This window comes from Mytilus californianus, unplaced genomic scaffold, assembly GCF_021869535.1.
Source record: "Mytilus californianus isolate M0D057914Y unplaced genomic scaffold, xbMytCali1.0.p SCAF_8, whole genome shotgun sequence".
In the NCBI taxonomy this organism is placed as follows: domain Eukaryota; kingdom Metazoa; phylum Mollusca; class Bivalvia; order Mytilida; family Mytilidae; genus Mytilus; species Mytilus californianus.
Genome location: NW_026262734.1, coordinates 51,104,864 through 51,131,946, shown reverse-complemented (window position 1 = coordinate 51,131,946; position 27,083 = coordinate 51,104,864). Strand labels below are relative to the sequence as shown.

The 27,083-nt window shown below is 32.9% G+C and overlaps 1 protein-coding gene across 4 annotated transcripts; it reads left to right on the top strand.

The window, feature by feature from the left end:
• Positions 1 to 236: 236 nt before the first annotated feature.
• On the top strand, positions 237 to 23,463 carry LOC127712217 (uncharacterized). 4 transcript variants are annotated; one of them, XM_052218529.1, is made up of 3 exons: positions 237 to 340; positions 6,328 to 7,524; positions 22,136 to 23,463. In XM_052218529.1, the coding sequence occupies exons 2-3, from the start codon at positions 6,343 to 6,345 to the stop codon at positions 23,363 to 23,365; spliced, it is 2,412 nt and encodes an 803-aa protein (XP_052074489.1). In that variant the 5' UTR covers positions 237 to 340; positions 6,328 to 6,342; the 3' UTR covers positions 23,366 to 23,463. The 4 variants fall into 4 exon arrangements, with proteins under 4 accessions (XP_052074489.1, XP_052074490.1, XP_052074488.1 ...); XM_052218530.1 differs by having other exon boundaries at positions 243 to 396; XM_052218528.1 differs by lacking the exon at positions 237 to 340 and adding an exon at positions 461 to 593.
• Positions 23,464 to 27,083: the final 3,620 nt, after the last annotated feature.

The following is a 27,083-nucleotide window of genomic DNA, read 5'->3' as shown; positions in this document are numbered from 1 at the left end:
CAAAACATCACATCATTGTTCATTTTGTTTAATCATATATGTATACATCTATGGTTTTAAAAGTCAGGGATACAGTTTGACTCTATGAAGACGACCGATGGGTTTTCTTTGCAGAAATTTGGTCCATTGACAGTTGGTTGTGGTGCGTTGTCAATTAAACATTTGAGGCAATTGTACACGTATCTTTTGCCTCCATTGCTCAGAAACAATCTTGCCAAGGACACCTTTGCTTATGGCGCAATTTGATATACTAAGACCTTGCCCTCACCCATGCACGAAAAATAGAAGTTGGATTTTAAAGTAAACAGATTAAACATAGTAGTCAGTTTAGTTTAAACAGGTGAACATGAATGTTTTACACAAGAATATTGTAGTTGTTTTATAAGTAAACCAAAGGTAATCTTTGTTTTATTGAAAGACAGATCGGTAGACTGACCTAATTACACCCTAAAATTGTCATTTCCGTGACGCCTCAACACAGGCATCATGGCAAGATCTACCATCTCTCTATATTATGAGCTCGTAATATATAGGGGTAGTAGATATTGCCATGTACAGAAAACAAGTGCCTGGCGTCAAACATAAAATTCAAGGTATCTAACTTTTGCCCTTAGTTATGATAAAGAAGCATGACAACTCGCCCCGCTGGCAAATCGCCCTACTTTTTCATCAACTCGCCCCACTCTTCTGATCTGTACCAACTAGCCCCACTTCAAATTAAAAAAAAATTGCCCCACTTATCTACCCAGAATACAAAAAAATCAAAATTTAATATATGATTTAAATGATGTTTCACTTCTTGAACATGTTGAAATACAATTTTAGATGCATTATTTGTTATTTAGACTAGACTTACTATGCATGCTGTAGCACATTGTAGCATCTGCCATGAACTGGGACAAATTAAATTTTCATGCGAATGGACTTAAAACATTAACTTTCAGATTAAACTTATAAATTTATTCTGTTAACTACCTCCAAAAAATTTATATGTTTAAATCAGATGCAATTTATTAAAAGACTTTATCCCCTAGGGACCTGTTTACCTTGTTACTAATTTGTAAAGAAAGTCCATACTTGGACTGAACTGGTCAAAATTGCTTTTAACAAAAGTTATCTTTATTCCCTATTATATTAATGTTTAGTACTGTACATTGTACATGGTATTGGGTATTCAGATAAGTAAAAGCATGAATATTGATCAAGAATGAACCCTGGTTATGACAATCTTTATTTTATTCTAAAACTTTCATTCTTTAAAAAAAAGTACATTACAAAATTTAGTAAAAGCAGAGACATGTTCATATATATATATATATACAAGTCTAAATTGAAAACAACGTTCAAACCTATGATTGCGTTGGAAAAAAACCGCAATTTTTATATATGTGCATGCAATACAAATTTCTGGGTAGAGGGGTCTAAATACAGCACAAACAACATTTTCCAAAAAACCAAATGAGTGAAAAAGTATATTTTAACAAAACGCATTTGACTAGCAGGTCGAACAACTGATGTTCTTAAACCCTGCTGACTGACATTGGCGATTGCCAAAGAAACAGATCACAAGATGTCACAAAATAGATCTTATTATTAATTTATTACCAAACAGAAAACAATAAACTTGCGGAAAAGATGGTATACCGCAAACATGAGGTGCAAAAATTTGTACATCATATCCGGATTTCGACAATTAATGTCTCTTCAGTGATGTTAGGAATCCAAGCGGTATTTGGAAGGCCATATATATATGTCTGATAAAAGATATATATCGCCACCCTACACGCTATTACCATTTATTAGATTTATATATACCCTAGATGTCAATCAGCATGATCAGTCAACGGTGTCATACATTAAACCAATAAACAATTAAAATTACCTCATCAATTATCTACTACCCCATAAATAGGTTAAAAGATGCATCACCAAAATTGTGAACTTATTATTATAAACTTCCATAATAATTGATCCACATATATATAATGCATTGATATTTCTAGATCTGTTCAAAGGGAAATAACTCAAACCACAATTTAATGAAAATCCACTACACAACATGAATGTTTAATACCTTTTGATATGTCATATGACTTTTCAGAACAATTCTTAACACAAATTCACAAATCTGATTGATTATATACATTGTAAGATAACATCTTAACCACTTAGTATTATAATCCCAGAAACCACAATTACCCATTCATGACCAATCAATTTCATGCCACAATTTTATCCAATGTTTTGATGATATTAATAATTATTATCCCATTTTGCACCAAAAAAATACTCCAATTCATTATAATACATGTAATATAATTCTAATATCCTTTTAACTTAGATTTATGATTTTATTCTGCACTTCATTTCCAACACATCATTCATTCCTAAAATTGCTCAATTATCAAAATTGATTATTAGATGCTAACAGTTTAACAATATTAAGAAAAATGATTTTCTTCACCTTTCTCATCTCCCAAAGTCACAATATGTTTAAAATCTCTAAATTCTCATTATTTGGTAAAAAGTAAACATCAACTTATACCTGACACATGCATCTAGATCCCACTTACCAATATTAAAAAAAAAAAAAAATATATATATTAATTTAATAAGAGGTTTCCTATCAATTACAGCTTAAACTAATTAGACCACTTTCAAGTTTATACATAAATAAAATTGAGAATGGAAATGGGGAATATATATGTTAAAGAGACTACAACCCGACCAAAGAGCAGACAACAGCCGAAGGGCACCAATGGGTCTTCAACGCAGCGAGAAAATCCTGCCGTGGTCCTCAGCTGGCCCCTTAATGGTCCGAGTACACAGTTATCGTCCTTTGATTTTCGTTGTCCACAAATGTAGTCCCTAGTGTTGACAGTGTGTTACTTGCCATTTTTTTTTATACCCCTTCCAAATTTATTTCTCCATGTTTTATGACTCAAATAGCAAGTAGGGGGGTGAAATGACACTGTAAAAAAATTTGGGTCATGAATTTTAAAGTAAAGTAGTGATTTGGTCCAGCTGAAAAATGTTAAAAATTAGCACTTCGGAAGCTGTCAAAAGATTTGAAGACCCCCTTAACATAAAATTGTCCATATTTTGAGTTAGAGCCGATGAAGTTTTCTATAATTTTGATATAATTTGTCCCAAAAGTAGTACAACACACTGTAAAAATATTATTGAGAAAGCGCAGGTGGGATTTTTTTAATTTTCATTTATTGTCTAAAAGAAATGCACTACGAAATAACTGTGTACTCGGACCTAAGAGGTGAAATCAGGAAATATAGAATCTGTACTTTGGCAACTTCCCTGAATGATTTGATGATGTCAATTTGTCAAATAGCATAAAACTAAAGGATTTAAACTTTTATTTGATAGAATTTCTGCAAAAATGACCAATTTGGGCATATTATGGTCAAAATAAGCATTTCATAGCTTTTTCAATTTTGATGCATAAGTGGCATTCTGACTTTCTATCTGACAGGTTTTTATGTGTCAATATTTGTGTTTCTATGCTTCAATCCAGTTGTATTACTCATTTGTGAACTCTGAATCTACAGAAAAGAAGATTATCTCAGACAATATGTACAAAATGTGTTGTATATATGACCCTCGTCTAACGCCCTGTTTGGATCAAGTTAAATGTGAGGAGCTTGGAACATAAAAGTTGAAGTCCATAATAAAGACCTCACTAAATTTGTATAAAAAGCACTTAACAATGTCTTTTGTACCTGTTTCATGTCACATAATATCTTTCTTTTCTTCTGTAGGATAGCAAGTGGTTCAAATATAAGCTTGTTGCGACTAAAATTGCATGCATGTTTTTCACTAAAAAGTGAAAAATCTTTGTATCAGACCATACTGTCAGCAAAAAAAGTTGAATGCAAGAGTCTTTTTGTGCTCAGATTTATTGTATCATGTCACCTGAGTATAGAAATGATAGAAAAGACACAAATTTGTATTTCCTATAGCTTCAATATGCATTTTTAAATGTAAATATGTGCTACGGCCTAAATTGACCCTAAATTATTTTCAGTCTAACTTGGCCTAAGACCCTTTTAAACTAATATGATATGTTATTTGTGAGTTTTCTTACCATTTAAAGTACATTAAATATATATGTAAGGATTATTTATAACCAAAAAGCTTTACAAATTTAAAATTGCTGGAAAATATTACATCTTCATGTAAGGCCCCCCTTCATTGGAAAACCTCCATTTTTAGGCACAGGCTCATATAAATTTGACTTTTTTATAATTATGATAAGTCTGATAAATCAAATGAGTACTCAATTGCTTTTAATACATAATATTTTATATATTAAGGCATTTCAAAAGTATTTTTTTGCAATATTTAAATTTTTTAAGCCCCAAATGTTGATAGTTGAAATTTTTCAATTTTAACGTCTACATTTAACACGCAAAGTTGAATATAGAATTAGTCATATTGTCTATAATATATGTCCTATTGCCATGAAACTTTGTAGACAGTCTTATAATTTATTAAGCTTTGGTCATACCAAGTTTCATTAAGATTGGTCAACTTTTTCTACCCTATTAGGTCTGAGTACACAGTTATCGTCCTTTGATTTTCGTTGTCCACAAATGTAGTCCCTAGTGTTGACAGTGTGTTACTTGCCATTTTTTTTTATACCCCTTCCAAATTTATTTCTCCATGTTTTATGACTCAAATAGCAAGTAGGGGGGTGAAATGACACTGTAAAAAAATTTGGGTCATGAATTTTAAAGTAAAGTAGTGATTTGGTCCAGCTGAAAAATGTTAAAAATTAGCACTTCGGAAGCTGTCAAAAGATTTGAAGACCCCCTTAACATAAAATTGTCCATATTTTGAGTTAGAGCCGATGAAGTTTTCTATAATTTTGATATAATTTGTCCCAAAAGTAGTACAACACACTGTAAAAATATTATTGAGAAAGCGCAGGTGGGATTTTTTTAATTTTCATTTATTGTCTAAAAGAAATGCACTACGAAATAACTGTGTACTCGGACCTAATAAAATTGTGTACTAGTTCAGTGAAAATGGACGTCACACTAAACTCCAAAACATATAAATGAACTAAAATTAAAAAAAATTACAAGACTAACAAAAGGCCAGAGGCTCCTGAGTTGGGATAGGCGCAAAAATGTGGGGGGGGGGGGGGTGTTAAATCAAGTACAATCCCTCCCGTTAAGGGTTTAGTATCATACCATCATAAAATATATAAGAAAAACATAACACGTATCATGCCAACAACTGGTTTTAGAATAAATGTGTTTATTTCCGATGCAAAGACCCTATGAGTGAATCAATATTAATACCAAAATATGCAATCCTTAATGATGACTTGACAACAGTATTGTAACTATATCCTTTCCGAATAAGTCTGTTTAAAGGTTTGATTAGCTTTTTAGGTGAATGCCGACATTTTTGTGCTTTGAAAAGAATATTATCATAAAATATTAGATGTGAAATACCTGAACATATAAGATGTCTGCATGTTGATTTATATTTACATATGATGTGCTTGTGCCGATGATAAAATTTAGTAAATGTTTTGACTAGTTTGTGATATCTAAAACCCTGGTGTAATAATTTTTTAGTGATACAGAGATTTCTTTCATTGAAATCAAAAACGTTGTTACATACACGAGCGAATGGAACAAGTTGAGATGTATAAACACCATAAGATGGTGACAAGGGAATGTCACCATCTAAAAATGGATAATTAACATTAGGAAATGAAAAATCATCATTTTTACCATAAATTTTGGTATTAAGCTTCCCGTTAAAGATATAGATATCAAGATCCAGGAAAGGGCAGTGTTCATTGTTAGAATTAGCTTTATTTAAAGTCAGTTTGGCAGGATAAATCGCTTTAGTGCACATACTGAAGTCGTCATTATTGAGAGCCAATATATCATCTAAATATCTAAAAGTGTTATTAAATTTTTTAATCAGATGTTGTTTCGATGGGTCTTTGCTGATTTTGGTCATAAATTGTAACTCATAACAATACAGAAACAGGTCTGCAATAAGTGGTGCACAGTTAGTCCCCATCGGAATTCCGATAACCTGACGATATACGGAATCTCCATAGCGAACAAAAATGTTATCTAGTAAAAATTCAAGGGCAGTTATAGTATCAAAGCAGGTCCAATTGACATAGTTCTTTTGTTTCAAATGTTGTTACTAAAAAATGACCTAAAAGAGTTTGAACATATATATTCACATTCCGACTATTTATACACAGACATAACACAAACTCTATAATCAATTGAGCTTTTATCTGAAAATATTAATGACAACATATTTATTCTTTTTTAGGTGGCAGTGTCCATCATGGATTATAATATCACCATTCCTGAATACTCTCAAGATCTGTCAAAACACATGTACCAGTTACAACAGACAGGTGTGTTGTGTGATGTATGGCTTGTTTGTAAAGATGGAGTAGTCTTTGTACATAAACTGGTACTGATGGCATGTGGCAGTGCTTACCTTCAACAACAACTTTCAGCAGATACCAGTTCTAGTTCACAATGTCAAGTTTTCTTGAAAGATTACTCATTGAAAACTGTTTATGATTTTGTACAAGCCCTTTATACAGGAAGTTTTACCTTGTGTCATGATCGAGCAATTGATATTCTGAAACTCTGCACATTTTTGGATGTTACAGTATTTACATCTACTATTCAAGGTATTGTTGAAAATGATCCAAATTTAAAGCGGGAATTTGAGAAAGGTGGAAAAAGAAATAATATGAATCGTATATTTTATGAAGTAGAAATTGCCAAAGACCCAACTTCTGCTCCATTTAAAGTACCTGTAAAGGTACAGAAATCGAATATTATTATGGAAAGAATAGTAGACAATAGTTTAAAAACCAAAGATATATTTTCTCAATCTAGTGTAGAAAGTCCAAGGAGAAATAGGATATTGGTTATAAAATCAGATACAACTGAAAATACTAAGAGAAAAAACAATACAGAGGCCACATATTCTGATGGTTGCATTCCAAAAAAGCAGACAAGAGTTTCAAAGCAAACACGTAATGTTGTTCAAACAAGTCCAAATATTTTTCCACCCCAGACAAAACTTGAAAAGGAAACTCCAAAAAATGTTGCAAATAGTCCATGTTGCTCCAAACAAAGTGATCACACATATGAAGCAGACAATACGAAAGAGTTGTTGAATATAGCTAAAAGCCTGTCAACCAGTGCTGATTCAGCATGTATTGAGTTGTCAGATATAGATGAAAACTTGCCAACCTTAAGTGATGGAACCATTTCTGAGTTAGATAAATCAAAAACTTTATTAACAAGCACTGACATGAGAAGATCAGGTAAAGATGGAGAGCAACAGGAATCATGTCAACTTTGTCAGAAAGTATCAGAAGATGCAGTGGAAAAGAAAAATGGACAGTACATATGTAAAGGTTGTGTTAGCCTGTTTAATGGAGAAAATTCTCAGACAAATGGAGAAAAGAAGAAAAAAGGACGAAAAGGAAAGAAGGAGATAAAGGTAATTTAATTGAATATGAATATGATTATTGCCACGTGCACATGGAAAAAAAGTATGATAGAACTTGTTTTGTTTCTTGAATTTTGTTTTCCAACATTCCACATGTTCCAAATATTCATTTGTACGAATACGAATAGGAAGGTATGGTAGGAGTGCCAATGTGGCAATTCTCCATCCAAGTCTCAATGTATTGGGCTGAAATTGAAATATTGTTTGTTTGCAGTTTACCGACCAACCTTCGAACCGTACTTTGATGCGACTGTCATACAAGTGAGAGGTTTAGCGCTATAAAACCAGGTTCAACCACCATTTTCTACATTTGAAAATGTCTGTACCAAGTCAGGAATATGACAGTTGTTGTCCATTCATTTGATGTGTTTTATCATTTGATTTTGCCATTTGATTAGGGACTTTCCGTTTTGAATTTTCCTCGGGAGTTCAGTATTTTTGTGATTTTACTTTTGACCTATAATGGTTTACTTTTACAAATTGAGACTTGGATGGAGAGTTGTCTTATTGGCACTCATACCACATCTTCTAACACGTCTAATATCTATACATATGTTTACAAGTGAAATTAAACTGGAATGAAAGTATTTGTTGGGTTACCATGTAAAATACCAAGTGAAAATATAAAAAAAGGAAAATAAGTAAACTTTATGCATGTTATGTAAGCCATGAAATACAAAAATGCAGGGTTCTCAAAATTTATTTGTTTAAGAGAGTCCCATGAATTTTACCAAGTAAAAATGGGAGTCCTGACAATATCATGAAAATAAAAAAGATGTGATCATGATGATTGCCCATGAAACAACTCAAAAGTCAATACGAAATCAGGATAATGATGATGATGGATGGCTGTTTTATGTTCAGCAGCAATTTAAATGCATATTCAGTTAGAAAACATGTATAAATTTGCTGTTTCTCTGATTAGCAGTAAGATCAAATACCAGTTTGATCTGGACAGGGTTTTAACCACGACCAGATGTTCAAGGGAAACATTTAACCTTGGAGTCAGAAAACAATAGCTCTGTTAAAGCATACATGTGTATGTACTCCATTGTTCTCTATGACGCTAATGCATGCTTAACATTGTTTAACTTACCCTGTTTTCGTACATTATTATCTTGCTAATATATACTTTTTATGCTCATTAATGAAATCCTAAATTTTAGATTAGTCAGTGTACATGGTGTATTTTTGTTAATACTTATGAGTATCTCATTATAAGGAATGCTTAACTTAAATTGTCTCGTTCAAATCTATCCCATATCTGACAGGCACTTAAAAATGTATATACACGTGCACTATACCTTCACCACTTTTATAAAAAAAAAAAGCTTAAAAAATAATGTTCACCAAAACTGTGACCTCCACTCAGCTCCAGAGAGATGGATATTTCTACATACAGCTTATCTGAAGCCTTTGCTTATGTTGCTAGTAAACTTGTATCAAACATTTTCTTGAAAGAAACATAGAAATTTTTCAGCTAACTGTTGAACACTCATGACAGTGACTGTTTAGATCAATATTCCTTGGTACGCATGATATGATTAACAATTTTGAAAAATAGACAGCACATAAAGTTAGCCAGATTGCTCCTGTAGTACAACAGTCAGGGGTACTACTTAAACAAGTGATTTCAGAATCACTCCCTCGAGTGATTTTGGCTGTGAAATATTAAAAATGTTCACACAGACTTCTTAAAATCACTGAAACAAGTAATTTTAGAAGTTAAAATGTAATCACTTTAATAAGTGATTATAACATTTTCTTGATATTTTTCCCACAAGCTTGATTTTTTTATTGGTAAAAAGACAACAATTCCATTGAAAAAACAACTATGTATATGCAGAAATTGTCTTTTGCTTGATAAGCCAGACACTTTTACAGTTTTTTTTAAAATATGCAAAAACTTGAATAACTTGGTGATCAGGTCATAACCTTGAAGTAGATCATTCTAACTCTAAAGAAAACCAATCAGGTTACCTAATATTGTTGATCTTTGTCTGATAGTAAGAGTAGTTAATGAATTTTTGATTACAGAAAAATTCCCAAGGGCACTTTTAAAAGCTTTAGCGCACCAACTTACTGCCCAAGCGCACTGGTGAAATTAATATACAAAGAAAAAGGGATAATTGATTTATGTAGGAAAATTATAGAAAAGATTGTGAAAATATGGAAAATCAATGAAATTAGCATTTGAAGATCAAAGAAAACACTAAAATCACTTAAATAGGTGATAACTGAATTTATCAAATCACTGAAATAAGTGATGATGAAATCACTTGTTTAAGTAGCACCCCTGACTGTACAATTTGCTGCTTTATCAGAAATTTCCTTTTATCATGTTTATCTGAGGGAAGACCTTACAGCTGCAAAGCATGAATATACACTTGGTTTTCCAATTGGTCCAAACGAAGATGAAACTTAGCTTCTATCCTGTGAAAAGATGAAGTGGTCGTAAACAAGAAGATATTTACGTTCATTTGGAAATCGTGCATCATGTCTTGGCTAAGTCGGAGCTATACAAATGGTCTTGCAACGATTTTGTGAAGAAGGCGATAGGATGGAGAGATGTAATTGAACAGTCCTTTCATCCATTGCACATACATGTTGATGTAGCTGGATTGGAGAAAGTTATGGGTGCAATTTGTGATTCAAACTGATTGCAAACAGGTCTATCTGGGGCGATCCAAATAAAGACTAGAGTTATACTGCTAGTAGGAACTTCCACTTCATATTCACTAGAACATGGAATTGAGATGAAGCATGGCGATTGTCACAAAACAAGAGATTATCTTTGTAAGGACAGAAAAGAGAAAAGAAAAGAAATGTGTCACGCCAAGGACCTTAGTTATGAAGATAAGCAACTATCGCTTAAGGTGTCTGTTATTGACAGCAAATACTGGTCTGAAAGTGTTTTAAAGACAGATGTGACCCTAAAAGCGAATTGTCTAGTGGGAGCCATATTGATGAAAAGTACCCGGAACGGTGTAGTATGTTAGTGAGGTGCTTCTTCCTACTCCTAGACAATAGTATATATCAGAGAATCCAGAACTCATTTGATTGAAATCTGACATCTAGTCTTTGATTGCAAACCTCGTGAACTTGCGAAATCTAGGTGAAGTAGGGATGTGAAAATAAGTATCTGGCAGCTCCAGTGACGTTGTACATTTATACATGTACATTTATTGTAAAAATTCATGAAAGATACCAGGCTTAAATTTTGTAAACTAGACGCGTGCTTTGTCAACATAAGACTCAATCATGTCAATAGTGACCAGGGGGTGACGCTCGAATTAAAACAGTTGGAAGGCAAAACAAAATGCGTGTCATACTAAACGCCGACATATACAAAAGAAACTAAAATTTAAAATCATACAAGACTAACAAAGGTTAGTTAAGTTGTTTTACAGACGTTTCCGAAATGAATTAAATTATTGATAGATCTGCTATTGTCTATCATAAAATAAGGTTCCACAAACAGCTGATAGTTGAAGGAGAGATCTTTAATTGGAAGCAACAAAATGACAGGAATGTAAACCTTGAGCATCAAATTCACCACTTCCAATTTACGGACAGGATTGGCTAAGGGGACGACCATTTGATATTCTGGGGGGGGGGGGGGGGGGGGGGGGGGGGGGCCGGAGGATTTTGAAAATAAATAACTCAGCCTTGATAATCACAAAAATAATTGATAATCACAAAAATAAATGGTTTGTTCTGTGGTTGTTTGAAAATAAATTACCTGACTTGCAATGTATTGAAAATAAATAACTCAGCAGGTCTAATCGAAAGTATGAGATGGCACATTAGATTCTTCATAAATTCATCTTTTTTCCAAAAAAAAAATCGGGAAACACTTCCCATATCTTTTAATAATAAAAGTATAAATATTTAAATATACTTGAAATGTCAGAAAATTGGTTTCATTTAACTTGAGGTTAATTGTCTCAGGAACACTTACCTCACTTTTATTAAATCAGGGCCGTAACTACATTGAGACAAATGCCTCATGTAGGAAATTTCAAAACCAAACGCTTGTCTCCATATCAAATTGTGTTCACCGTGAGTGTCTTGCAAGAAGCAAGTTCTGTTCTCCCTTAGACGTAGCCCCTGATTTTTCGGGATTAATGTTTCTTATTTATTTGTCTTTTGTTCATTGATTGCCCTTCTGTATTCTGTTAGTGTTGCATTCATTTTGTAATTTAGTAATTTTATTATTAACTTGATCATGAGTTTAAAAAAACACAGCAGCCACAGACTTAACTATGTGAATTACATTTTTGCTTTATCATGCATATTTGTCTTTTGATGTTGTCCCTAGAAACTTAAGTCGTACACTGAATCTATAACGTGATTTTGCTTTGAAACCAAAATATTGTCATAAAATTATTAAAACAGAACTTTAAGAAAGGGTCTGGGGAACACCCAGAAGGCATGATTTTGCATCATTTGATCTATAGCTTCTTGAGCCTTCAGCGGTTCAAAAACCCTTCAAAAAAATTTTGCCTCGCTCCGCTCGGCAAAACATGTTTGCCAATACTTTTAAAATAGCCTTAGTTACAACCAAACTTTAATACTGTGTATGTATGCAATACATGTATATGCATTGGGAAATATAGAAGATTCATTTCTGCAGAGGATAATAATTAATTCTGATTAAATGGTACATAATGACTTGACTATACATGAATTATTTATAAAAAACAAATAATTTAAAAATTGTATGTTTTCGAATATTATAAATATAGTTGTGAAAATAAATAATCAGTCCCTTGCTTTAGTGAAAATGAAAAATCTTGCTTCAATAGTGCAGAAAATAGATTATCTGCCCTCTTAGTTTACAAAAATAAATAACCGATCCAAAACAAATCCTCCTGCCCCCCCCCCCCCCCCCCCCCCCAGAATATCAAATGGTCGTCCCCTAATCGTGGAACTGAAGTTCCAGACAGCCCCATTCCTCCCACAGTAATTAAATAGCACAGTTTTCTAAAGTGACCATATTCCACTAATCTTTGAAGTTGACCAATCCTACTCTCATGAGATTTTAGAGGAAAGAAGTTAGCAAAGCTCTTCCCCAGATGATAGTTCTGCAAGAGAGATTGCACCATCATTTACAAGACTTCTTCCCCTTAATCGCTTTAGTGTTTTTTACCTGTGGAAAAGGAGGAATTTCTATAACCATCAGCCGATACCTTGCGTTTTGGTGAAGGTTTACTAAGACCCTTTTTAGAGGAGTAGTACTTAGAGTTTAGAACTGGCAGTTTCCCTTTTCCCGTTAGTCACATGTGCATTAACCATGTGGCGTTGCAATCAGTAGGAAGATACACTTATTTGTTATTCGCTTATAAAGAAAAATGCTTTTTATCTAACAACTCCCGTCGCTTTGCTAAATACAAAGTACCAATTTTACATTTTTTAAAACTTTGTGATACGCTACGGCATAATGCCACCTGTAGAAGATGCAAGTTCATTGAACGCCTTTCTGTTGTCTGTAGGTAAAGAAGGGCGGGTAAAAGGTCCTTGACGGACCGTGGTGTACGAAGGCAATATTTACAAGGAGAAAATATAAAGTCAATGAGTTATAAATAAAGATATTTAACAATGTTTAAGTGCCCAAAGAATAACAAGTATTCTGCATGTTCAGGTGATAATACAATGAACATGATAAATAGTTATATCATGTCATTAGTTTACATACTTTGGAATCATTTATTTTCGTGGGTGTCAGTTTTCGTGGATTGAGGAAAACTTGCATTTTCGTGGATATTTGATTTCGTGGTTTTGCCAATCTCTGCATACAAAGTCTATAGAAAATTTGTGATACATTGAACATTTAAATTTGTGGTTCACTTGTACCCACGAAATCCACGAAAATTGGTATCCAACGAATAATAATGAATCCACAGTACATTGTACGTACGCAGGTGCGCAAGAAAATTATGTTTGCAAATACTAGTATTACTTTTATATAAAGGAAACAGTAGTTTAACGATGTTCAACATGTTCAAACACCACAGTCTTAACATTTATGAACCAATCAAATGAATATCAAAATACATATAAACGGCTTAGCCACAATCAGTTGTACATTTTGTGTTTCACATGAAGTAAAAAATGAAGATCACATCAGGCAAAAACCCTTTTGATATTTTGGTACAGAAATGGTTTAAATTATGAAAAATGGCCGTCATAAGGCTAACACTTGAAGCATTTATATAATTACATGCAGTTTTGGGAAGAAATATTTAATATCTTTATTAAATAAATGGTGTTTTAAAACTGTCTAATTTTCTTTAATGGTTGCCTTTAAGACATGGTCACCAGTTTCATATTTTTGGCCAATCACAAAGACAACAAAATATGTTAAGAATTATTGAATATCAAACATTTTAATCGAAAAAAAAATGACAAGAACATGTTTAACTCACAATTATTTCAAACAACAGTAGCTTTCTTTTATCATTACTCTGATCTGATCAAACTATTTCTAAAATAATCTATTAATAACAAAACTTCAAAAAAAAACCTTTCTTTTGGTGTATAGAACATTAAAATAACTTGATGCATATTCTAACAATAAACAATCAGAGTTAGCAATACAATTTATATGTTTTGTCTACGGACAAGAAATTTTATTGATATATAATTAAATGCATTATTAAAACTTAATTTTGACATAGTTGAATTTGTTCTCTTGACAAAATAACATACATTTTATCATGTTTATCTATCAAATGATGCTGAACCTCCAGGAAATTGGAAACAAATACATTGTGATAATGTCTACGGACAAGACATTTTATTGATATTTAATTCAATGCATTAAATAGATAATTGTTAAAATTAAGATTAAATTACCCATTTAATTTTAAGCTGTGTTTTTTAATTTTTGGAAAATATAAAAATGTACCCATGATTCTTTACATATCTCAAAATTTTATTGATTAAGCAAAAATGAAGACACATTCTTTCAACTGAAATCCATAAGTCTGACTGTTAAACAATTAAACTTTTATTAAAACTCAATTTTGACATAGTTGAATGTGTTCTCTTGAAAAAAATAACATACATTTTATCTATCAAATGAGGCTGAACTCAAGGAAATTGGAAACAAATAGATTGTGGTAATGTCTACGGACAAGACAATTTCAGTTGAATAAACAATCTGTTAGAAATAATTGTGATCATATTTATGGTGAAAATACTGAGTTTTAATGTGTTCAAAGAACTTTGATCACCTATAAATTAGATTTAAGTTCCAAAGTAGACAAATAATTGAATTTAATACTTGTTATGTACAAGTGTCTTGTCCGTAGACACATCCTCATCTGCTGATAATCCTAAAATGCAAAAGATCAAGTGAGAGAGAGAGAAATACTATTTCTTCATTTGATTAAGTTTATCTTTTAAGTTATGAAGAAACTGGAATAATAATATTGAAGTAAAATAAGGCATGCTTTTTATGACTGACAATTTGCCACTTTTTAAAATCCACTCCTGTAAAGTAATTTTACAAAATATGAGAACAGTTAAATAACCATTAATTAATCAAATATAATATATTTCTAAGTTTAAACAACACATAGGAACAATTTAGATCCATAAAGCCTAGCAATATTGATATAAAGACATGTCTACAGACAAGACATTCTGACATTTTTTTCAAATTCTTCCTCTTTTAAAAGATGGTAGAAATTAATGTTTGTAGTGTTTTCATATCTACAAAAGTGCAGGAACTTAGCAATGCAACATTTATGTTATTACACTTCAAGTTTACTAGGAAATACATGTCTACGGACAAGACATTTTTTCACTTTATTTGTATATCCATTTTAGATGGCATATATCTCCAGCTAGGGTACTGCAATATAGATATATGAGGTAGTTGTTGCCAATTCATACACAAGAAGAGAAAACTAAACACATAATAGCATAAATTTCATTTATTTTTCTCTTTTATTACTACACTATACAAGGTAAAAACAAAAATACAAAATTGCATAACGAACGCATAGTATTCCACTTTTTATCATAACTTTGTAACCACTGAAGATTTTTCGTTGCAACAACCAGCAAAAGAAAGATGAATAAATTGTCTATAACAGTGAACCAATAATGTAGTTCAAATAAGGGTTCACCTATTAACTATCAATTGATAAAAACAGTGTATTTTTAAATGAAACAGCATAACGTGAAATTTTGCCCATTTTTAGCGTGTATTTAGTGGGTTTTTTTCAAAATGGTCACACATATACATGATATTTGATATGCATTGTGAAGCCCTATATTCTTTCCTTCAGTTCAAAGATGTAATACTTAAATTAAGTTCATCTTCTTGTCTATAGAAGCCTATAACATAGACCTAATATGAAATGTACATCTGATTGTGGCTAGGCCGTCATTAAAACATATATTATAACCTTTGTTCGCATGAAAAAACGGACCCGACCTGTAACGCCAACATTACTAAAAACGGACTATTTGATAACATCTACCATATTCCTGACTTGGTACGGGACATTTAAAGAAAAAATGATGGTTGAACAGGTTAATTGGCTAGCCGAACCTCCCGCTTATATGGCAATGTTTAAAAATATCGCTATAATGCCAACAGTACATGACACGAATACAGTACAAATAAACGCAAGAACACTCAGCATGAAAAAAAAACCGCATAAATAATTAATATTGTAGTAGATTAATAAGAATAAAAAAACATTAATATATATGTTAATTATAAAATATCAGTTGTAATTCATAATCGAAGGTTTTTCATAGTGATAACCGAATGAGCATTCAAAAATAGAAATTTAGAGCACAAATAGTTAATTCCCTTTGCATAAATAAGATTTATTTCATTAAGATGAGCTACCAATTTCTTTTTAATAAGAACATACACTACTTATTCATGTAATTTATATCCAATTCTATAAAATAATTATGTAATACTGCTTTATATCAAGTCAATCTTTTTAATACATATTTGTCATAGTACAATGCTCAGAATGTCGAAATAAATTCTTAAATCGCCAAAATTAAAGGATAAAAATCTTTAAATTTAGATTGTTTCCTGATTTTCAAATTGTGTGTTCTAGGTTTTTTTATGAATGAAGAGGGAGCCAGTATTGGGAGGCATATATTGATTTTGTTTACAAATGAATACTAATGTTCCTTACCAAGATAATTATGTAATTTTCGATTTTGAATAATCTTACATGGTTAATTTTGGCTCAATCTTAATGGATCCTAGTTTAATATTTTATATTTTAATTGCCAAATTAGAGTTTTGATCCCAATTTCACGGACCGGACCACTGAACATAGAAAATGATAGTGCGAGTGGGGCATCCGTGTACTATGGACACATTCTTGTTTTAACCATTATATTCCATTGAATAAATATACCTTCCCATTCAGACTAGAGAAGTGAAACAGAACTCCTGTCAGTTAAATCAGAAACTTAAATTAAGAGAAAATCCGTCGGATTCGGAACAATGATACGGGTCGTCTGTACTATTTGTGGCTTGGTCTAATTTAACTTTTTATTGTCCCCATCGTATCTTTTGACTCTATTTTTCAGGATTTCTTTGATACTCCAAAATCTAAAAGGAAAAATAGGCAGTATCACCACCAAGCCTTATTAGATGCTTATTATGCCGTAAAGGATGGAGGAATACCAGTACGTACCGCCTGTAGACTTTATGGTGTGCCCCGGGAAACACTCCGAGATCGATTAGACGGGAAAAGGAGTATAGATTGTGAGAATATCGGTCGAGGAACTTTGTTCACCAAAGAAGAAGAGAACAAATTAGCCGATGAGGTCAGTCGTATGGCAAAATGTGGTTATTATTATACGTGTAAAGAGATTACAGATATCGCCACAGATTATTGTGTTCTGATGGAAAAGAGAACCAGTGATCAACATCTGACTCTCAAATGGTACCGTGGATTCTTCAATCGCTGGCCTGAATTGCAAATGCTATATACTAAAAGACCTAGAAAGCGTGATATATTTGCCTCGGCAGCTGAGAGTAAGAACAGATTTTTTAAAGAGTTTGGAGATTTATTAGATAAACATGATTTTACTTTTAAGCCACATTTCGTGTTCAATTTACATGTATCAGTAATCAAAACCAAAGAATCTCAAAGTATAGGAGTGATTGGATGTGGAAGTGCCTCCGGGATCGCTATTCCTCCATATTTCATATTCCAAGAACAAGAAACTCACGATAATGCTGTAAACAGCATGAATAACATACCAACAGTTGTGTCTGAGAATGGTTACACTAGTTTTGTATTTGTTGACTACATGAAAAACCACTTCATCAAGTGTTTACCAGAACGCACAAATGAATCTGTGCTATTGATTTTAGATGGATTAAAGTCACACCTTTGCGTTGAATTAATTGGTTTTACAAAAGACAATAACATTTTAACACAGTTTATACCTGCTAACTGTGATAGGAGTCTCAGCCCAATAGAACATTGCTGTAGTGCTCAGCTTCAGGATTGTTATGACGAAATTTGTCTTAGAAAAATTCATTCAAATGAACCAATTTATTTTTGTGACGTGGCATGTGAAGCATACAACGAAGCATTCTCTCAAGAAATTCTCGGCGAAGCATTTGTAAAATCTGGTTTATGCAGCATTGAAAATCATTCTGCTGTTTAGCAGTCCTGAGAATATAAAAAAGACGATCATGTTTAAATACATAATGTTATGATTCTAAAAAGAAAACTCACATCATACATATTGTCTTGTTTCTTGTGACGTACGAACCTGACTTTTAGGTAGATGCCTTTTAACTACTTGCCTTCTTAAATCTTGTTTTGTTTCGTGTACATAGAGCTTATAAGATGTATTTTTGCTCACTTTGTTGAAATGACCAGAATATGATATTTTGCTAGTGACCTTTTCTTGGCATAAGGGTATCGATATCAAAGGGTATATGATAGAACAAGTTACTTGAATCATCCTGATGTATGATTGAATATGATAAATATACCCCCATATTGCATTTACCTTCTCAGCCTGATTGTCTGTGCGTTCGTCTAACAAATATTTTCCTCACACTTGTTATAGAGAGTCACAATACTACACAGAATGCTTTTATATTATGTCAGCAGTTTGACAGTGATCAGTTAACTTTGTAATGTGGTAAAACTCTCCTGTTTATTTTACACTTTGAATTAAAATTTCTCAAATCTTTAAGGAACTTATTTTTTTCGTCACTTATTTCTCTAATACCACGGAACATAATGCCTTCATATTTATAGTCAGTATCTCAAGATATCAACAGTGATGAACTGAAATGTCACCTATGTGTGTGTGCTTTTCGGATGTGTCGGTCATTTACGTCTTGTTTTCTGATACTTTAAATTAAGAATAAGGGTTGTTAAGCACGACAACGCAATGTACACATGATTCATTAGTATTGACTATCATGCTGACCACAAAACAAGAATATAGCCATCAAAACTTATATTGTAAAATATCTTAAATCTGATATTTGCCCAGTAAGACTTAAATGTGTGTTGAATCACGTCTACATAGTCTATTAGCAGCTCTCATTTTTTATGCCCCCGCCGTAGCGGAGGGGGCATTAAGTTTTACCCTTGTCTGTCCGTACATCCTTACGTCCCAAAGTGTTGTTTCCGTTCTCTAACTTCAGTTTGCCTCAACCAAATGTTATAAAACTTATACACATTGCTTATTACCACAAAATACAGATCAAGTTTGAATTTTGGTGTTGTCACTTTTACTGTTCTAGAGTTATGCCCCTTTACAAATGGAAAAATTGCTGAAATTTTCGTTTCCGTTCTCTAACTTAAGTTAGTCCCAACCAAATGTTATAAAACTTAAACACAATAGCTTATTACCACAAAACTCAGATTCAAGTACAGATTTGGGTATCGTCACTTTTACCGTTCTTCATTTATGTCCCTTTATAATTTTATATGATATGCAAGCGGGGGCATCATCTGTGTCCCATGGACACATTCCCTATTTATTATTATAAAAAGTGTGTATGAACAAATTTGAATTAATACTCAAGTTGACTCTAACATGTGTAAAGAAAAATTGTAAGCAAACTAAAAATAACATGGAAAAAGAGGTTCACTTAATTGAAGGTCTTCAAAACCTAGAAGAATTCGAACAATCTGAAAGTAAAATAACAAAAATACCAAACTCCAAGAAAATTCAAATTGGAAAGTCCTTTATCGAATGGCAAAATCAAAAGCTCAAACGCACCAAACAAATGGAAAACAACTGTCATATTCCTGACTTGGTACAGACATTTCCTTATGTACAAAATGGTGGATATAACCTGGTTTTATAGCTAGCTAAACCTTTCACTTGTATGACAGTCACATAAAATTCCATTGTATTGACAACAATGTGTGAAATAAAACAAACAGACAGTGACTGACATAATCATAATAATAGGTAAAAATGTCAAAATTAGGGGTACAGCAGTCAACATTGAGTTATAATCTTAATCGCTATAAAAACAAATGCATGATTAAATCTTAGACTAAGGACTGCTTTAAAAATAAACATGTTTACCTCCTTAACATTTTTGAAATTATAATAAAGACCAGTACAGTAGCCGTTATTAAGGTATTTTTAAATTAAGAGCAGCACAATAGCCTTTATTAAGATTTTTGAAATTAAGAGCAGTACAGTAGCCGTTATTAAGATTTACAAAATTAAGAGCAGTACAGTGGCCGTTTTTAATTTGTTTTTAATTAAGAGCAGTACAGTAGCCGTTATTAAGATTTTTTAAATAAAGACCAGTACAGTATCCGTTATTAAGATTTTTAAAATTAATTAAGAGCAGTACAGAAGCAGCTATGATGCCTCATCTGTTGAATATAACAGATTTTAATTATCTATTCAATAATAACCCAGTCTATGGCTGGAATATTGTATGAAATGTCCTTATTGAAATCATAATCTTTTATCGGGCATTTCATTATTCTGTTTGTGAATTTGAAAAACTTCCTGTACGAAACTGCAGATCTAAGTTTTTTCAGTTGTCATAATTGTATGTGAATCCTTTTCAAAGCTACATTATTTCATTGCGAACAGAGCTTAAGATACAAGTCATTGAAACGTTGAACACTATGTCAAGATATGTTTTCATATTTCAAAAAAATCGTGAATCTATACTGAAGTTGTATGTCATTAAGTGCTTTTCCTCTACTGATTGTGTCAAGCCTGTTGCAGTTGAGTTGTGGATCTATTATTATGGAATTGTTTGTTGAAATTGATTTGTGTAATTCTGATTTCAACTCCGTCGACATTTTTCAACCCATATCATTGAAACGTCACAGAAAGATTGCACACATATGGAAGTTATGCGCCAATCAATATTGCGTTGCTTATAGATTATTTGCGTTTGGTTTTTTTCGTATATTAATGTTACTAGTATGCCATATTTTGTTTAAGAAATATTTTGTGCAACCCAGCCATTTGAATCCTTGAGAATAGATGACTCACATGTTATAAAGAAGATCAAACACCAATCGAAATCTATAAAAGTCGAATAAAATACAGAACACAATATGGCCAAGAGAATTATGACGAAAAGACAAAAGAAAAGTCCACAAAACACTTCACATGCTGACAATGTAAGACAGAGGAAAATAATGGTACTAAACCAGTACTAGTAAAAATAAAGGATTTCTGGTCGAACAAAACTTGTTTCCGGAGTATACTTCTTCAGACACACTCGTTATCTAAAAGTTTAGAAAGAAACATAATAACAAAACATTTGTTAACCAAAAGCGCCTAAAACAATTAATATCGTCTAAGATCAACTTTGCCTGAATGTTAGTTTCTGCACAAAAACCTTATTTATAAATTGAAATTGACAATCCAAATACCTAGTTCTATTCATAATGGTCAGCAATGGTAAATAGGCGGATGTTACACACGAGAGGGTAGTACAAGTCTAATGTAGTATACTAGTAAGTGAAAAAAAATCTTGTATATGCAAATCAGAACTAAATTAGAAAAAAAGACAAGATCGCTACGCTGTAGTGAAATGTTCCCCGTAACTGTTCTGTTGGGAATCAGTCAAAATGACGTATTAAAGCTTCCTGCTAAATTGTCTCCGAGTAAAAAAAAACATTTTGACAAATGAATCTACATTTTAAACTATTACTCCCGATATCCTGATTACGCACTTTTTGTTGATTATCCCGAGTTTATTTAAAATGCTCAATGAATTTATAGAAATGAATCCTACTTTATAAAGCTCAAACAACACTCCCAATTAATTTATAACTACCTTCTATGGGTAAGGTTTTTTTTTTTTAAATTTATGAATTCTGAAAGCCAATTATGTTTCCTTTTCAATTCTGATCTGCTCCAGGTGTACGTAATGTTGATATAAGCATAAAAGACACCGGTTCGAGATGAGGAAGTTAGCAAACATTTCCCGAATAGACTTAATAGAAATTGTTAAGTGATTCTAAAGGCGCCCAAGTCAGAAAATCGCTCCGGCCACAATCCCAAAAGTGATTAATCCCAACATAGTCTTTTATTTTTTAATGACATATGTGTAAACCTCTATTTTTTACGGTTACTTTTGTAGATGAAGAGAAAACATTATCGAGGTTATAATCCGTCAGCAATGGCAAAAGCTTATAAGGCTGTTATCGATGACAAGCTTCCAGTCCATTCAGCAGCGAAGTCTTATGGTGTACCTTCCGAGACACTGGAGTATATGGTGGCTGAAAACTTAGTTCCTGTGTGTTCTAAATTGGCAAATATGCCTATATTTACTTCAGAAGAAGAAAACATATTTATGACTCGCTTGATGGAAATGGATGAACTGGGATATGTACATAGTCGTCAGGAAATGGCGAACATAGCTACCGACTATGCAATTGTGCTTGCTAAGAAAACTAAAGATAGTCCGCCCTTGAGTTTGACATGGTTTCAAAAGATGCTTAGACGGTGGCCAGATTTTAAAGCTGTTAGTCAAAAGACATTTACAGTTGCAAGAACAAAAACTGCATTCAAGGAAATCATTATAAAGTACTTTGATGAACTGGAGAAAACCTTACTTAAATTCGATCTCATAGACAAACCTCATTTAATTTACAATGTTGATGAGAAGGGTGTTACCATATGTGGAAAGGATGAAACCGTCACTGTTTTGGGGTGTGGAAACGCAGCTGGTAGTGCATTGCCCCCTTTCTTTATCTTCCCAGGGCAGCAAATGAATGATCAATTGCTAGAGGGGTCTTCGCCCGGAACTTCCGGCACCGTCTCAAAGGATGGATGGTCAAATTCAGAAATTTTTATGGATTTCCTTCGCTATCATTTCAAAAAATTTGTCCCAGGTGAAGGACATTTGTTGCTGTTGTTAGATGGAGATAAATCTCATATCCCTATTGGCACACTTGAATGGGCAAGGCGTCATAATATTGTACTACAATTAATTCCCGCACTCACAAGCCATTTTTTACTACCGCTGGACGTAAATTGTTACGGACCATTTCAAAATGAATACAACAGTATGTGTCATGAAACTATCAGAACAAAGCAATGTGCACTTTCTCTCAATGATGTTTGCTTTTTGGCATACAAAGCATACGGTAGTGCATTATCAGCTAATAATTTGCTGTCTGGTTTTAGGAATACAGGAGTTTATCCATTCACCAAAGATTTCATAAATGACATGCCCCTGATACTATCAAAAGCCTGCAACAGTGACACTGCAAAAAATGAAAACCAACTTGAGAATCTGATTGACTTAAAACTAGTAAATAGAGCCAATGAGAGAGAAGGTTTTACTGATATTCATGAAGTTAGTTGAGACGAGACTCATATAGGTTGTTTGACTTCATTTCATGGATCAGTAATCATTATTAAGTGTCTGTGATTATTAAAACAAAATTAAAAAAGTCAAGTATATTTGATTTATGAAATGATTATAAGGTGTATATATTCGTCTGTTAGGTTTCATCTGGCCTTGTCCTCATTTTCATTGTTTCTTGAACAGAATTTATGTATCTCAGTTGATACGATATTCCATAGCTTGCGTTTTCTATCATGACTCCATTGAAAGGGTTTGCTGTTTACAAAGAGGAGACCAAGGGTTCCAAGCTGAAAATTTGAAGTTATCCCTTCAAAATTTTTATTGGCGCCATCCCGAGTTGGTTGACCGTCATAGGATATCTTCTTCACAGATGAGTATGGATATGCTCCAATTATCGTAACACCCCCCCCCCCCCCCCCCCCCCCCTCCGTAACCACAATCACGCCTTCTTTTCTGTGATTGTGACATCATCAAATAGATTCGTCACCGAATGAGTACCTACCACATCTTGTAAACGGTCGAGATCCCCTCCCCTAAACCATATATTTTCTTGCAATGGACAATGAAACAAATCAAATGAAATATTGGGGGAGTCCCCGGGTTTACCCCAACCCCCTTCTTTTTGAAAACTTGTAAACGGTCAAGATCCCCACCCTGAAACTATATATATTCTTGTATGGGACAATAAAACAAATCAAATGAAATAAAAGGCAAGTCCCCTGGGGTCAACCCCACCCCTCCTGTTTGAGAACTTGTAAACGGTCGAGATCCACACCCCTAAACCATATATATTCTTGCAAAGAACAATAGAATATATCAAATGAAATATAGAGGAAGTCCAGGGTGTCACCCCCACCCACTTCTTTTGGAAAACCTTTTGAAAGATCACCACCCCGAAACCATATATATTCTTGTATGGGACAATAAAACAAATCAAATGAAATAAAAGGCGAGTCCCCTGGGGTCACCCCCTACCCCTCCTGTTTGAGAACTTGTAAACGGTCGAGATCCCCACCCTGAAAACATATATATTCTTGTATGGGACAATAAAACGAATCAAATGAAATATAGGGGAAGTCCACGGGGGTAACCCCCACCCCCCTTCTTTTTGAAAACTTGTAAACGGTCGAGATGCCCACCCCTAAACCATATATATTCTTGTATTGGAAAAAAAAAAAAACAAATCATATGAAATAAAGGGCAAGTCCCCTGGGGATCACCCCCCCCCCCCCCCCCTTTTGAGAACTTGTGAACGGTCGAGATCGCCACCCGTAAACCATATATATTCCTGTTCGTCATTTCAAGAAGATTTGAATGACATACAGGGTCATTCCATAGGCGTCACTTATGCATATCACAAACCAGTTTGTACTTGACTTTGCCCAATGTCAGGCGACCATGGGAATGATGAATTATTGGAGCTTTGTTTTGGAGACTTCGTAACAGCATCCTGTTACAATTATTTCTTGTAACTGATAAATTTTATAGATTTTGAAAAAAACATTGTATTAATGATAAATAAAATTTTGGATTTTTTTCTTCTTTTCTTTGGTAAATTGTTTGAAGAATTGTGTGGCAAGTTTGTTTGAAATTCTGTAAAAACTAATTTTCTGAATGCTATATATTTTTTTTGATGAAGCGAACGCCTTTAAAAACTAAGCTTATATTGTCTTTAGCTATTGATAAACATATATTTAGATTTCTGATTTTGGGACCAGTTTTCAAGTTGGTCCAAATCGGGGTCCAAAATTAAACTGTGTTTGATTTCAACATAAATTGGATATATATAGGGTTCTTCGAAATGCTTAATCTAAGCCTGTATTTCTTTTCATTATTAATAAGATAATACCACATTGAGGTCCAAAGGGTCCTAAATTAAACTTTTGTTTAATTTCATCAAACATTGAATTCTTTAGTTCTTTGATATGCTGATTCTAACAATGTTTGAGTGTTAAATCATATCTAATTTTAGAGAACTTAGTCATCACTGGTTGTTGTTATTATATTATTGATTATAATTTGAAAAATTGCATCATATCTTATTTTAGAGAACTATTTATCCAGTTTGAGTTATTTCCCTTTGCACAGAAAATATTATGGATAAAATTAACCTGTGTTTCATTTCAACATAAATTAAATATATACAAGGTTCTTTCAAATGCTGAATCTAAACCTATATTTAAATATTAGATTTTTGGGCCCAGTTTTCAAGTTGGTCCAAATCAGGGTCCAAAATTAAACTTTGTTTGATTCAACAGAAATTGAATTTATCGGGTTCATTTGAAATGCTGAATCTAACCATGTATTGAGAGATTTTTGATTGTGGGCTACTTTATTAAATTGGTCCACATTTGTCTGATTTCATAAAAAAAATTGAATTCTTTTGGGTTCTTTGATATGCTGATTCTAATATGTACTTAGATTTTGGATATTGGACCATAATAGGTAAATGTCCAATTTCAAATATTTCAGTTCTTTGACCACATTGTGTCACAAACATATGCTGTGTCAAATATTCAATCACAATCCAAATTCAGATGGAGCTGTTTTAAGCTTAAATGTAGTGTCCATACTTGTTCAACTGTTTAGGGTTCGACCTCTGCAGGAAAATCCGGTTTGCTGTCACTCTGACAGCCTCTTGTTATGTAGTGTTTTGTGGACTTGTTTGTCTTTTCGTCGTTTTATTCTTTATTGCTTGGTGTTGTCAGTTTGGTTAATGACTTTTGAACACCGGCATACTACTGTTGCCTTTATTTAAATGTCCCTTTGGTATCTTTCGCCTTTTACTTTAATTTACACCCTTATCTTAATGCGACTCATCATAAAAATGAATATCAATCAGTGTGAGCATTATGAAGGAGAGAAGGGCTTAAATTATAAGTGACATATTTGAATTGACTTTTAGACAAGTCTGCATTAAACAAAAGATAATTACAGATCAATCTTCTATTACCTACAAATTATGCCCCTCCAATTAAATATCAAAAAATGAATTTTATTCGTTGACATTTGAGACCAAAGTCACTACACCACGTGACAATTGACCAAACTGACATGAATATTCAGAAGGAAGGAGCAAGGAGCTACTGGAGCATTACGATTTTGGGAAGAATTGTTAACAATTGGCAAGCTAAAGTCGTGTCGTTTATCATATTCTTAAGCGTAGATTATTTTGAAAAATTGTAATAACTTAAACGATACCAATTTTTCTTCACCAGAGGTGCATTTCGACAATTAATGTCTTTTTAGAGATGATCGATGCCAAAATATTTGAAAATCCAAAACCTAATATAATACATCGTTCTCTGGAAGAAATGGCATTGGATTTGCTTTTTAACCGGATTTTCGAAAGAAAAATCGGTTATTGATTTGGGGATGTACGGCGGGCGGGCGGCTGCCAAACAGTGTCCGTTCATTAACATGAAAACGCTTTGACGAAATCTTTTCAAATATAGATATGTTGTTTCCTGTGACTAAATGAAGGTCAAGTTCAATTTTCACGATTTTAGCTAACTTTGTTGTTGAGTTGTAGACCTTTCAGTTATTTATCATATGATTTTTTTTATTTTGAGTTATTTCCCTTTGAACAGAAATGGTGTAATTAATAGATTTTCAGTTATTTATTATATGATTTATTTCTATTTTGAGTTATTTACTTTTGAACAGAAATGGTGGAATTAATAAGTTTACGTCACAGTTGTTTTGTTGAATTTTT

Coding starts and splice junctions, on each gene's coding strand:
- LOC127712217 (XM_052218529.1), top strand. CDS start 6,343: ATGGATTATAATATCACCATTCCTGAATACTCTCAAGATCTGTCAAAA. Junction 7,525..22,135: donor AAGGAAAGAAGGAGATAAAG/GTAATTTAATTG, acceptor TTACTTTTGTAG/ATGAAGAGAAAACATTATCG.